General features: G+C 42.9%; 1 protein-coding gene across 1 annotated transcript; it reads left to right on the top strand.

Moving 5' to 3' along the window:
* The first annotated feature begins 329 nt into the window (after positions 1–329).
* LOC307023206 (uncharacterized protein) lies at positions 330–2,840 on the top strand. Its single transcript, XM_079656314.1, has 4 exons — positions 330–406; positions 500–656; positions 734–861; positions 1,188–2,840. The coding sequence occupies exons 2-4, from the start codon at positions 518–520 to the stop codon at positions 1,506–1,508; spliced, it is 588 nt and encodes a 195-aa protein (XP_079512440.1). The 5' UTR covers positions 330–406; positions 500–517; the 3' UTR covers positions 1,509–2,840.
* The last annotated feature ends 11,825 nt before the right edge of the window (positions 2,841–14,665 follow it).

The raw sequence follows: 14,665 nt of genomic DNA, 5'->3' as shown, positions 1-14,665 counted from the left end.
AAACCTACTCATATGATTCTGTTTTCTTCAAGTTTGTATTTTGTTGGTCGAACGCACTTATTGTAAGTCGCTTTGGATAAAAGCGTCAGCTAAATGCAATGTAATGTAATGTAATATTATACAAAAATATTGCGGAGCACAGAAAAAGTGTTCAAATTCTGCTTTTACAAACTTATTTTGGTTGTGCTTACCTTGCAAAGTAATGTTATAGGCTAAGTTTCAGAGGAATGTTTTAATGTAAATATTAATGATAATATTGTAGCGTGTCCAAGTTATTTCAGTTATCAGATGTGCACAGTTTAGTACGAGCCTATAGGCTCGTACTAAACTGTGCACATCAGCACATCAGCAGTGCTCTTCAACAGTTTTGGATGTCTTCCCACGATTCCTCGACATCACTGGCTTGGTAAGAAAGACAACTTCTTTATATTTAGTGAATTGTCACTCAATGTATAAACTTTTAAGTTGCATAAGTATAAAAATGTGTGTTCTTTTGTAGATTGACCAAGATTTCACCATGATGTTTGGAGAGGAAGTGTCGGGCAGATTTTTGGCAAAATGGCCTACTTTTTTCAAACCTAGGATCCTGACAGACTGCAAACAACTGACTTCTAATGAACACATTGAAGACCTCTTGTCTGCGCAGCACGACTCAGGTGGGTCTGGTTAGTTTCTTCTCTTTAAAATTATATGATGTGAATGTGTCAGACATTTTCTCCTGTTTTTCCCCTAGGCTGGGACAGTGACTTATCAAGCATTCTACTGTTGGTTCACTTGCTGCCGCCCACGTCCAAAGGCCACAAAAAGAGTCCAAAAATCAGCGCATGTCAAGCTGAAGACCATGTTGTTCGATATTTGCAGGTATGCAAATAGTAATGTACTTATGTAGGGCTGTTCGACTAATCTTGTGATTGTTTTTAGGTTAACAATTATTAATTTACAAAAACACTGTGGTACGCCATCTCCATTTTGGAAAGGCTGCAGATAACACGATTAACGAATCAACCTTTCCTTTAACAGATAACAATAACTTTGACCAATTAATTAATAAAAAATAAAAAAACTCCTATTGTCATCAACTCGTGGAGACATGTGGACATAATTATGCAAACTTTCACTTGTGCCTTCAGTCATATTTCAGTTTATTTCATGATTTTCTCATAATTCTTGTTTACATTTTGTTAAAGAATGGAGCCAGTGTCCAAACCTTCCTTTCTGGTGTGGCCCCGGGTCAGCCCTTCCTCCTGTGTGTGGGTCAAAAGAAGAACAGCATCCAAAGATACTACATCATCATTGACCACAAGGCCATCCCTTGCAAGGCACAGACATCCTTGGCAGCTTTCGACGAGCTCTTCAAAGCACACTTCATCTTCAGTGTCAACTACCACGAATCCCTCTTCAACTTCTATACATTCATCCAAACCACAGTTTTTAACATTGATGTGGGAAGTGCCAAGGAAAGTCCCAGAGTCAAGGAGCTCAGAGCGAGATTTTTGCACAACGCTTGAGGTGATACATATCCCTGGATGCAAATATGTTTCTTTGTTATGTCTGTAAGGCACACCACAAAAGTTCTGCATTGCTTTGTCAGCATTTAAGACTCCAGCACGGTCTATATCCTGGAAAGACATTACGTTTAAAATGTGGACAGCCGGGATGTTGTTTATCGTTTTGCACCTATTCAGGTTTCAAGAAGCATCTTGTTCATTTACATAGAGATGTTGCTTTGACTAATACTGATGACAATGTGGACACTCAGAATGAAGTTAGTGAGCCCTCAACTTCACAGGCAGTTACAGACTCTCCAACAACTACCGAGCTCTCTGTTGACAATAATCTTGTGTTAAACATGTGTGCTTCTGTTGTAGCACAGTTGCAAGCATCTGGTGTTGCTGAGAGCACAGTCCAAGCAATGGTGGGGTCCATGGAGGATCTTGTAAATGACATTCATACGCAAGCAAGAGAGGCAGTTCTCAGCTGTACTCCAGAAATTCAAGGCACAGATTTTGAAAAGAAGGTGGAAAAGTGTTTTGATCAACTAGAAAATCCGTTCTCAACTTTGAACACAAGAGTGAAACGACAGAAGTTCTTTGAGGAAAAGTGGGAAATTGTTGAACCTGTTGAATATGTTCTTGGAGTGCGGTTTGATGTTCGCAGGGATCACACAACAGGAACTTACAGTCAGGTCCCTGTAACTGATACATTTGTGTATACACCCATCCTGGGAACTCTTAAGTATATGTTCAAGAACACTGAATTGTGTGAAAGTTTCTTGCAAGCCAAGCATCAAGAAGAAGGAGTTTATAAAGACATATGTGATGGTTCATACTTCAAGAATAGCGTTTTGTTTTCCCAGAACAAACATGCTCTACAAATTCAACTCTATTTTGATGAGTTTGAGACAGCAAATCCCTTAGGTTCAAAGAAAGGGATTCACAAACTTGGTTGCATTTACTTTATATTGAGGAACCTGCCCCCAAAATATAATTCTGTGTTGATGAATATACATGTTGTTGCACTCTTTCACTCACAAGACCTGAAGACTTATGGATTTGATGACATCTTAAAGCCTCTTGTTGATGATCTTAAAATACTTGAAACACAAGGAATTGAGGTGCCTTTCTCAGACTCACCTTTGCTTGGTTCTGTTATACAAGTAACAGGTGACAACCTAGGCTTACATGGACTGTTCGGTTTTGTCGAGTCCTTCAGCGCTAACTATTACTGTAGATTTTGTTTGACAAGTAAGGCTGAGGCACAGTCTATGTTTACTGAAGATGACCCTGGCATGATTTTTCGTACAAAAGAAATGCATGCAGAACATTGTGCAGCTCTACAGGAAAATCCTATGTTGAGTTCAACATTTTCCACACCTCTGACAACTATGCAGTTGACATAATGCACGACTTACTTGAAGGTGTTGTACAGTACGAACTCAAACTAATCTTTCAATACCTTGTCAACCATAAGTATCTGTCTTTGGAATCATTGTCACAGAGGATCCAAAGTTTCAACTGTGGTTATATTGAGAGAAAAAATAGGCCAAGCGGGTTGAAAATGGATGATGTTAGCAAGGACCTTGGTCTAAATGCAATACAGTCGTGGTGTCTTGTGAGAAATGCTCCTCTTATTTTTGGTGATGTATTGGAAAGAAATAACTGTTACTGGAATCTGCTCCTCCTCTTGATTCAGATTGTGAATATTGTTTTTTCACCTATTGTAACTAACGGTATGACATACTTTTTGAAGCACTTGATTAAGGACCACCACAAGCTATTTAAATCTTTGTTTTCAGAGAAAAGATTGATTCCAAAGCATCATTTTATGCTACATTATCCGCGTTGCATTAGAAAAATAGGTCCACTCCTTCATGTATGGTGTATGCGGTTTGAAGCGAAACATAATTTTTTTAAAAGATCAGTGAAAAATTTCAAAAATATCACAAAAGCATTGATGAAACAACACCAGAGACAGCTAGCTTACCACTGGGAGAATTTTGATTTTCAGAGATTTGAGTTTGGTCCAGTGAAAAAAGAAACTATTGATAGCTTGGAAGGAGGAGATGTTTTAAGTTCTGTATTTAATGTAAATGCATACTGTGAAGTGTCAACCACTAATTGGGTGAAGAACTATGGAACAGAATATCAGATTGGTATGTTTGTTTGCACTGGAACAAATATGGAAGATCCTGTTTTCAGAAAGATCACAAACATTCTTGTACATAATGAGCAAGCATTTATTTTGACATGCAGAGTGGACACTTTATTTTGATGATCATTTCAATGCATACTGTATCAGTGAGAGCGCAGATTCATTTTCTGTTTTTCCAGTTAAGGAGTTGATTTATTACAGACCCTATGACAAACAGTTTTCTAATAAGATGTGTGAAAAATATTATATTGTGCCACATTGTCATATCGTGTGACCTGTGTTGGTCATTGTTGGTTATTGCAAAGCCAGTGCTGTTTTTTTTGTGGTGAGCTTGTTTGAAATAAATACAGATTCAAACTGCAACTTGTGTGGTTTTCTTTGTAAATTATATTATTATTATGAGTAGTAGTAGTAGATGTAGATTTAACACTATCCATAGTGTTAATATAGATTTAACACTATCAATAGTGTTAATATAATCTGAATCTTATTCAGTGTTAAAACAACACAATGATAGTGTTAATTTTTGACACTACACACTAGTGTTAGGAAAATTCAACACTGGTGAGTGTTACATTTCAACTACTGAGAGTGTTGTTTCAACTCTGTCATGTTTAACACATCAAAAAGTGTTATTTTAACTCGATCTAGTGTGGACCAATATAGACACTTTTAAAGTGTTGAATTTAACTCCCTAGGAGTTGAATTAACACTTCTGAATTTGCTGTGTACATTTGTAAAGTTATTTAGGCAATGTTGTTGGTGGGAGTTAGGGAGAGACCGCCCCTTCCAGGTGTGTGTGTGTGCGTTGTCCGGTGTGTGTGGAGGGAGTACGAGACGGTAGGAGTTGTCTTCGAGTGTGGGGAAAAGTCATAATGAGTGTTCTATTGATTGGTTCTGTAAGGCGTGACTGTGGCCGTCAATACCAGAAAATAAAGAGAACATTTTCGACATTGAAGGCTCGAGTGATCTGTGATTTTGAATAGCGGTGAACGTTACAATATGAACAGGCTCGTGCTTGGCCCACTGGTATTGTTTGTTTATTTAGAAAATTAACTAGCAACGCCGTGCTGTCATATAGCAACTGCTAAGCTACAGCAGCAAAACAATCCTATTCTAACCTGAAGTGTGTGTTTTGTCCCGCTCACCGCTGCATGTGATCATGCAGAGCTGCGTGTTGACTCGTCAGCAGCAGCTGATCTCTCTCCCGTCAGATTAGACTTTACTCGTGTTTATGTCCATATTGATCAGATCTAGCTAGTTATAGCTAATGATATAACTACCTGCTTATTAAAAGACACCTAAACAATAAGCGTTGCTATGCAAACGGGCGAGGCCGCAAAGTATAACGCAGCATTATGCATTTGTTTATATGCCCACCGGAACCCCGAGGCATTACCAACAGATCCATGGGTGTCGCAGCCATTATATGAGGGTGGGACAAGTCCCCCCCACTTTTTCAAATGATTAGTTTAGACCCCCCACTTTTACCATGTGGAAAGTCCGTGAATCGGTCTATCCACTCGCCGCACTTTGTAGAGCGCTGTGTCAGTGTTTCACTATCAAATCCATTCCACTTGCTTATTGAGAGAGGGCCCAAATCAATGAAACTCCGTACCATGTTTTCACTGTTACTTTGTACCAAGGCAGATTCTCACATAGCGCGCATATGTTCAAGGAGTGTTGTCATAGTTGGACAGCTCAGACCTGTTGTATGAAGCGATGCCGGTAGCAGAGGTAAGGCACACACACCAAGTGTTCAGGACATTGTTAACACAGCGAAAATCAAAGCTGACGTTCTCTTGGTTTTATATGTTTTCTCCCCCAGACAACATGGACATAAGAACATTTTTTTCAAAGAAGAGGAAAGTAAGTCATCAGCTGGTAGCAGTTAATCAGTTAAAAGTGATGGCGGCGGCAAGTGCGTCTCACTTCTGGAGAGGAGTTTCGTCTTCATGTCATGATAGAGAGATACAAATACTGAATAGTTTAGATGAGAAAAGGCATCGAAATGCCAGGTTATTTATCTTGTAAACAGGGAACATGAATAACCCGATCTCTCTGTGCTCATGTAAACACCATATCCCCAATATGATCATAACCGGGATAATACTAAACGGCTTACTGATGTAGACGCAGTCAGTGTGTTTTACTGGAGCCTCAGTTCGATAAGAGATTCTTTTCTGAGTTCTTTAAGGTACTCTCTCTCAAAATGGTAATGTGCATTATGTTTTAATCATACTTCTTATCATTCAGAAGCTTTTTGTGTGTGTTTATGTTTTACTGAGTGCTTAGAGGCAATTTCCATCCCAGTATTCAGTTAACTATTTATTTTCTGTGCACATTACATAGACTAGCTAATATTCTACCTACTGCTTGGGACTTTGAGTCTTCAAAATGTCCAATGTCACAGACTGGGACTTACTTTAGAGTCAGTTGTAATTACATTCAGTATGACTTGTTATGATTCAATGTGAAAGAGTATACTGCGCAATAAATAATGATCACTTCACCACCTCTCTTGACATCTAGGTGAACTTAACATCTGTATGGAGTCAGATCAGTCTCAATATTAATAAATGCTCACAGAAGGATTCACAAATGTATTTTGCGATTTATATATAAATGGTGGTGGTTTGTTACTGGACTTCTGTGCTAGTCATGGATTGGCCATAACAAACACCATGTTCGAACATAAGGATGCTCATAAGTGTACGTGGTACCAGAGCACCCTAGGCAGAAGGTCCATGATCGATTTCGTTATCGTATCATCGGACCTGAGACCGTATGTTTTGGACACTCGGGTAAAGAGAGGGGCGGAGTTGTCAACTGATCACCATCTGGTGGTGAGTTGGGTCGAGTGGCGGGGGAAGCCTCTGGATAGACCTGGTAAGCCCAAACGTGTAGTTCGGGTAAACTGGGAACGTCTGGAGGAGGCCGAAGTTCAGGAGGCCTTCAACTCACACTTCCGGCGGAGCTTTTCGGGCATTCCTGTGGAGGTTGGGGACATTGAACCAGAGTTGTCGGTGTTCAAAGCCACTATTGCCGAAGCCGCGGCGGGGAGCTGTGGTCTCAAGGTCCTAGGTGCCTCAAGGGGCGGTAACCCTCGAATCTCCTGGTGGACACCGGTGGTCAGGGAAGCCGTCCGACTGAAGAAGGAGGCCTTCAGGGATTTGTTATCCCGGGGGACTCCCGAGGCAGTTGCAAGGTACCGACAGGCCCGAAGGGCAGCAGCCTCAGCCGTGGCCGAGGCAAAGCAGCGGGTGTGGGAGAAGTCCGGAGAAGACATGGAAAAGGACTTTCGGGCGGCACCAAAGTTGTTCTGGAAAACTGTCCGACACCTCAGGAGGGGGAAGCAGGGAACCATCCAAGCTGTGTACAGTAAGGATGGGACGTTGTTGACCTCAACTGATGGAGTGTTAGGGCGTTGGAAGGAGCACTTTGAGGAACTCCTGAACCCGACAACTCCGCCCTCTATGTTAGAGGCAGAGCTGGAGTATGACGGGGGATCGACACCAATCTCCCGGGGGGAGGTCACTGAGGTCGTCAAACAACTTCACAGTGGCAAAGGGGTTGAGGAGATCCGCCCAGAAATGCTGAAGGCTCTGGGTGTTGAGGGACTGTCATGGTTGACACGTCTCATCAACGTTGCGTGGAAGTCGGAAACAGTACCGAAGGAGTGGCAGACCGGGGTGGTGGTTCCCCTTTTTATAAAGGGGGATCAGAGGGTGTGTGCCAATTACAGAGGCATCACACTACTCAGCCTCCCCGGGAAAGTTTACTCTATGGTACTCGAAAGGAGGGTCAGGCCGATTGTCGAACCGCAGATTGAGGAGGAATAATGTGGATTCCGTCCTGGTCGTGGAACGACGGATCAGCTTTTTACTCTTGCAAGGATCCTGGAGGGGGCCTGGGAGTACGCTTATCCAGTCTACATGTGTTTTGTAGACTTGGAGAAGGCGTATGACTGGGTTCCCAGGGAGTTACTGTGGGACGTGCTGCGGGAATATGGGGTGAGGGGGTCTCTACTCAGGGCCATCCAATCTCTGTACTCCCAAAGCGAGAGCTGTGTCCGGGTCCTCGGCAGTAAGTCGGACCCATTTCCGGTGAGGGTTGACCTCCGCCAAGGCTGTGCTTTGTCACCAATCCTGTTTGTAATATACATGGATTGGATTTCGAGGCGTAGTCGTGAGGGAGGGGGTATGCAGTTCGGTGGACTAAGGATTGCACCACTGCTTTTTGCAGAGGATTTGGTTCTAATGGCTTCATCGGTCTGCGACCTTCAGCTCTCACTGGATCGGTTCGCAACCGAGTGTGAAGCGGCTGGGATGAGGATCAGCACTTCCAAATCTGAGGCCATGATTCTCAGCAGGAAACCGATGGAATGCCCACTCCAAGTAGGGAATGAGTCATTACCCCAAGTGAAGGAGTTCAAGTATCTCGGGGTCTTGTTCTCGAGTGAGGGAACAATGGAGCGTGAGATGGGTCGGAGAATCGGAGCAGCGGGAGCGGTACTGCAGTCACTTTACCGCACCGTTGCGACGAAAAGGGAGCTGAGCCAGAAGGCAAAGCTCTCTGTCTACCGCGCCATTTTCGTTCCTACCCTCACCTATGGTCATGAAGGATGGGTCATGACCGAAAGAACGAGATCGCGGGTACAAGCGGCCGAGATGGCTTTTCTCCGCAGGGTGGCTGGTGTCTCCCTTAGGAATAAGGTGAGAAGTTCGGTCATCCGGGAGGGACTCGGAGTTGAACCGCTCCTCCTTCGCGTCGAAAGGAGCCAGTTGAGGTGGTTCGGGCACCTAGTTAGGATGCCACCTGGGCGCCTCCCTATGGAGGTGTTCCAGGCACGTCCAGCTGGGAAGAGACCGAGGGGTAGACCTAGGACCATGTGGAGGGATTATATATCTTCGCTGGCCTGGGAGCGCCTTGGGATCCCCCAGTCAGAGCTGGTTGATGTGGCCAGGGAAAAGAAAGTTTGGGGCTCTCTGCTGGAACTGCTACCTCCGCGACCCGACCACGGATAGGCGGGAGAAGATGGATGGATGGATGGATATATAAATGGCTCTCCACAACAATATCTCTCAATGCACTCACAAATATTTATTGTTGTATATAAATGTACAAAAAATGGGTATTCAAACTGCTTTTTATTCATTCAAAGACGGCTCTGAATTAATAATCAAATATGTTTCCTTTCTTTACTACTGGATGAAATTACAAAATGTACCCATCATTTTCCTCATGCTAGTATAGCCACATAAATGTATCAAACCACCTGTTAAAATGCACCAGAATACAGGAAATCTATTTTTTTTTAACCCCCGTTAACAATGTCCCCCCCACTTTCAGGATGCTTCCTACGCCCATGAACAGATCAACGCACAATCAACAGGACATCTCTTTCACCACATTAAGTGTTAGACATTAGAATTGACTATTCTTGTCTGTCACATACTCTTTTGTTTGTCACATAAGTGGCACAAGTTGCGCAACTGATGCAGGATTGCGCTAAGGGGAAATAATTTTGACCAGACAATTTGACCGGAGAGATTTAGATTTGCCGGTCTTCAGCATATTTTACCGGTCATAGTCCGGTAATTACCGGCTAACGGGAACTCTGGTTTACGCACCGTATGCGTTTTTAAACAAGTCTTCCGTTCACACGCATTCGATTAATTTAACGTGTCCGTTCAACCGAGACTGGTCGACCCGCTGGAAATGCTGTAGTAAATAGGCCGGGCCTGTAAGTGACGCTGCTGCCGCTACAAAATACACCAAAAGCAGCAAAGAAGACCCCGGAGCATGGTTGCCATGGTTGCCCTTCTGTTTATTCTCTGCGGTGGACGGCGTGTGCTCCTGCTGTTAAACTCCGGTAGTCCACCAGCAGATGAAAAACACCCACCTCTCTGCCTCTTCCAAGGGACGAGGGAACCGTGCGGCAGAGTTTCCGTTTCGCCAGTCAACATGTCCGTTAAAGTTTAAATCTTCCGGACAAAATTAGAAAAGTGCCGGTCAGAGGTCTTCTTTGTTATTTATTGAGCTTTAAAACAAATTGATGACGACTCTATATAAGAATATAAGAATAATAAACGGAGCCTCTCTTTTCCTCCCCCTCTTCTGACAGCCCAGCAGCTGATCTCTGAGCAGGCGACGTGGGGAGAGGAAGATGTGGGGAGAGGGAGGCGGGGCTATCTTTATTTTTTCAGGAAATGATCTTATAGAGGCGTACAAACGGATCCATTTGCCCCCCCAGAGCGTTCCGTTTGCAGATCTATCCACCTCGGGACCCGTTATCGTTTGTGGGGTCCATTTCTATCGTTTTGTTACGACCTTGTGTAAACGAAAGGACTATACGCAAGAGAAACTATGCGGATACAACCCGTATCGTCCTCGTGTAAACGGGTTCTCAGTCTGTCAGGAGAGAGCTCCCCTCCACCTTTGTTGTAGAAACATCTTCTTCTTATATCCGTTAGCTAAGCTATAACCAGGTGCTAACAACAACGGTGCTGATACCTCGCCTCCACACTCACTCGCACTTTGGCTGTGAGCTGCGGGCGCCAGATAAGCCAACATCCCCCACTTTCATCACTTACAGCGCCCATCGTACAGGGCAAATGAAAAGTGTAACCCGGGTGATAAGGGTGTTACCTTTACTTAATTATGAATTTTGTTACATCAAGGCCGAACATTTAAATGACCACTTCCACTAACGGTCAAAAATGTTTTTCCCCCTCCCAGAGCTGCCAGCGCCCCCCCAGATCTGGCGCCCTAGGCAAACATCTATAACGCCAATGCTGAGGACCGGTCCTGTTGACACTATAGATCCATACATACTCCCCCTTTCTACACATGAACCCATGCGTAACAAAATCCTGTATGGGAAGAAAAACCTTCAGGTAAGCATTGGTTATAGGAACATACCAAACATTATTCACAAATCATCATTATTTCCACACTAAACACTCCAGTGAAAAGACGTGTTTCTCTTCATCTTTCAGTCCTTACGTTTTTAGTTAGAGGCCCTACACTCATAACTTTCCACCTCCTGTTGAAGAAAAAAGGGCGTCAAGTAGATGAGAAACAGGTCACGTGCAGTTTTCCAATTTGTGGAATTTAGGAAACCTCTCATTTCCCACAAAATAATGTGTTGGTCCAAAAACATGCTTGGTAAGCTATTGTTACACTGATCACATGCAGACATACATTCACACTCACACTGTCTGGTTGTAAAGTCAAGTTTGGTCAGGTACACCCCAGACACTCTGACTGACAGTGTTACTTGACAAAAGCACTGTCAATGACAGACAGTGACAGTGCTTTTGTCAAGTAACACTGTCAGTCAGGGTCAAAGGTAATTTGGTCTCAGTCTTTTGGCCATGTGTCGTGCTCTGCAGAGACTTTGATATTTCAGCATAGGCAGGTATCCTTTGTCTACAAAAATCTGTCATCTGCAGAGTGCCATCATTTATGTATTCACTATTACAACTATAATTTTCAAGATGGCTTTAACTTTTCATTGGGACAGCTGCTTCCCACATTTTTGAAATTTGGTAGCCAAGAATTTCACTTCCTTATAGTACTACTACTGCAGAAACTTTTGCATATAATTATTCTCTTGAGTCAAAACATCATTAGGATCTGCGAGGCTCTGCCATGTATTTCATAATTCATTACATTCATTTATTTTCAATTCTGGTCTACTTAAAGAAAAAACATTGGGTGTCTGGAAATGTCACAATTACTCCTTCCTTCATCAAGGATTCAAAAACAAGAGTAATTTCATCAAAGGTTTGTAGTTGAAAGTAGGAGTTATCACTATGGCAGGTATGTTTTTAACCTGTTAAGCCCGGGAGCCACCAACATCTTGCAAGAAACAGCGTCTTAGGGCTTCTCAACATTTAACAAACTATGAATGTCATATCCACTTAACGGGAAGAAACTCAGCTACCTGACGATATGAACTATTTTTACCGAAACAAAACACAAGTCTAACGCCGAGCCTCTGAATTAGCACTAAGCAAAAGAGTGCCAACGCACTAAGCACATAACTCACGGTAGAAATATGTTATACTCCATCGGATCTGCACAAACTAGATATCACATGAAAGCTGGGATTCTACAGATTCCAATGGTATAAGTATCATCATGGAGCAACCAAAATTCGCGGCAGCGATGGCAAAACTACACACAACTTAGCTGTATGACCTAAACGTGATCTATTCGAGGACCATTGCACTGTTCTCTAGTGACCCCGATGTTGACGTAAAGGATGTCCTTGCCAATGTGCTGGCACCAGTCCCAACTGCCATGTTCCCAGAGGATGGTCTGCAAATTTGTAAAGCCAAGTCCACACTGAAGAAGTCACTCCAGGTTGAAGTCTCCAGGAGGAATGCCGATGATGCAGATGTCACTGTCATTGATGGATCAGCACTTCTTTGGACCATACACTGGCCAGCTGATGGTACTGTCGCTGATTTTATTGATAGTGTTAAAACACGGCTGATTTCATACCTGTCAGAGAGTGACGTCTACCTCATCTTTGACTGATACTATGATTACAGTATCAAGTCTGTCACCAGAGATGTCAGGGAGACAATGGTCAATAGGAAACATCATCTCCTCCTATCAACTAAGCCAGTGGTTCTCAAACTTTTTTCAATAATGTACCCCCTTTGAAAATAAAATTCAGCCAAGTACCCCCTGATCAGCGCAAAAACAATTTGTTAGGGAAAAAATGCTTATATAAAGAGGTACAGTACAGCGCTGCACCATCAGCGTCTGATTTATTAAAACAACAACATTGTAACTGAGAAACACTTAAATGCTACATTTCAAATGTTTCCAATCCATCACTAAATTCATGGCAAACCAATTTTAACATCATGCAATAACACTAAGATGACATTAGTTGCATTGAACGGCTCTTTTTAATAAGTTGTACTTACAATTTAGTGAGAGACATGGGCTTGTGCTTCACTGAGGATCTTTGTCATTCTGACAGGGAGGCAAACTGCAGTTATTACACTTCGCGTTTTGAAATATGTGTAACTCTGTTCATATAAAACCCACTCTGCTCAAACTTTGTTACTTTTCCAAAAATGTGTATATTTATTTATTTAGGGGCGTGGGGAATGAAGAGAACAAAATATATGAGCATGTTATGAGCATGGGATTTTGACCCCTCATATAAACAAAGGCTATGCATAATGCTGCGCTATACTTTGCAGCCACAAGCCATTGCCAAGCAACACTTATTGTATAGGTCCTTTGATAAGCAGGCAGTCATATCATTAACTAGAACTAGCTAGATCTGATAGATTTGGACATAAACGCGAGTGAAGTATAACCGGACGCGAGAGAGAGAGAGATCAGAGATCAGATCAGCTGCTGCTGACTGAGAACACGCAGCTCTGCATGATCACAGCTCCGCCGCTGTGACGGACCATTGAGTGGAGCAAAATACACTAAGAGTTAGACCTAACATACTTAGCTAGTTTATCTACTCTGGAACAAGCTAAACTGGTTATAAATATGTGTATTCTTTACTGTCGGGTCACTTATTACAGGTTCAGCGAGCTGCACAAGACTGACAGGCTGCCAGGAGAGGGAAAGGAAAAGAGAGCACCCCGTTTATTTTCCCATTTTATTATCCAGAATTACTGTACACCTTTGAATAAAGTAGTTCATCTAGCCTACTATTAGTAGTTTGTTTAAATGCAGTAGCCTACTTATGTGTTTTTCTTCCATTAAAATAAAATAAATCTCACGTACCCCCTGCAGTACTCCAATGTACCCCTAGGGGTCCGCGTACCCCCATTTGAGAACCACTGAACTAAGCTACCAGCCCAGAAAGTTGTCTTGTCATCCATTGAAAACAAGAAACGGCTCAACCTATTTAAGTAACTGACTGAAGACAGGCTTTTCCATCCACGGGGCACAAACAAAGAAGGAGCCCATATGAGCTAGAAAATCAGCAGGAAGAAGCTGACACCATCATTGTCCAACAAGTTTTGGTTTCTGCTGACACAGATGTGTTTGTCCTACTCCTTTACCATTACCATCAGACAGGACTGGATGTACCACTCATCGTGGAATCCCCCCGCAAGGAAAGAGCCATAGTGGACATCAAGGTGACACTGTCCAAGCATTCAGAAATTGTCGAGAACCTTTTACAAGCCCATGCCATATCGGGATGTGACACTGTAGCGTCTTACTATGGGTTGGGAAAAGGCTCTGTCATCAACGTCCTGAAAGCTGGGTACGAACTATCAACCATTGGCAACATGGATGCACCATTCCAGCAAGTCCTCTACAAAGCCACTGCCCTCATCTCAGCCTGTTATGGCATAAAGGAGAACACAAACATGTCACACACAAGGCTACTTGTCTGGGGGGGAAATAATGGAAAAGGACATATGTCTGCTCCAAACCGTGCTGCTCTACCACCAACAAATGAAGCCTTCATTGAGAATGTTAAGAGGGCCCACTTTCAGGCAATGTTGTGGCGAAATCTCAATGTAAACCTGCTGCCAGCACTGAACCCAGAGGAATTTGGATGGAAAAAAGATATGTGTAACAGGTCACTGATCCCAACCCATCTACCAGAAGATGCCAAATGTGTCCCAGATTACATTTAGGGGATGATCAGGTGTGGCTGCAAGAGTGAGACCCCTTGCAACTCCAAGAAGTGCAGTTTGCTGTGCACAATGTTCTGTGCATGTTTCAGGTTGGGATGCTCAAGATCCTAACACTAGATGATCATCAGCAATATTTGTAATGTGTCATTTCTATATGCTAATGAGCAACGTTTTATCCAACAATCTGCTTGTCTTTCGTTTGTGTTGTTGGTAATAAACGCCACGCAGTGAGCAAAAGAGAGAAATAGTTTTCATTGTCTTTGCAGAACTCACTGCACTAAAAATTTTTTTTTGCTGGGTCAGCTTGAAACGGTTAATATTAATTCATTTAGAATACAATGCACTGTATGAATATAAACATTGGGGGAGGCAAA

This window comes from Notothenia rossii (genome assembly GCF_949606895.1).
Source record: "Notothenia rossii genome assembly, chromosome: 10".
Taxonomy (NCBI): domain Eukaryota; kingdom Metazoa; phylum Chordata; class Actinopteri; order Perciformes; family Nototheniidae; genus Notothenia; species Notothenia rossii.
Note: the sequence above shows the minus strand (reverse complement) of the source record. Positions and strands in the feature narration are given on the sequence as shown.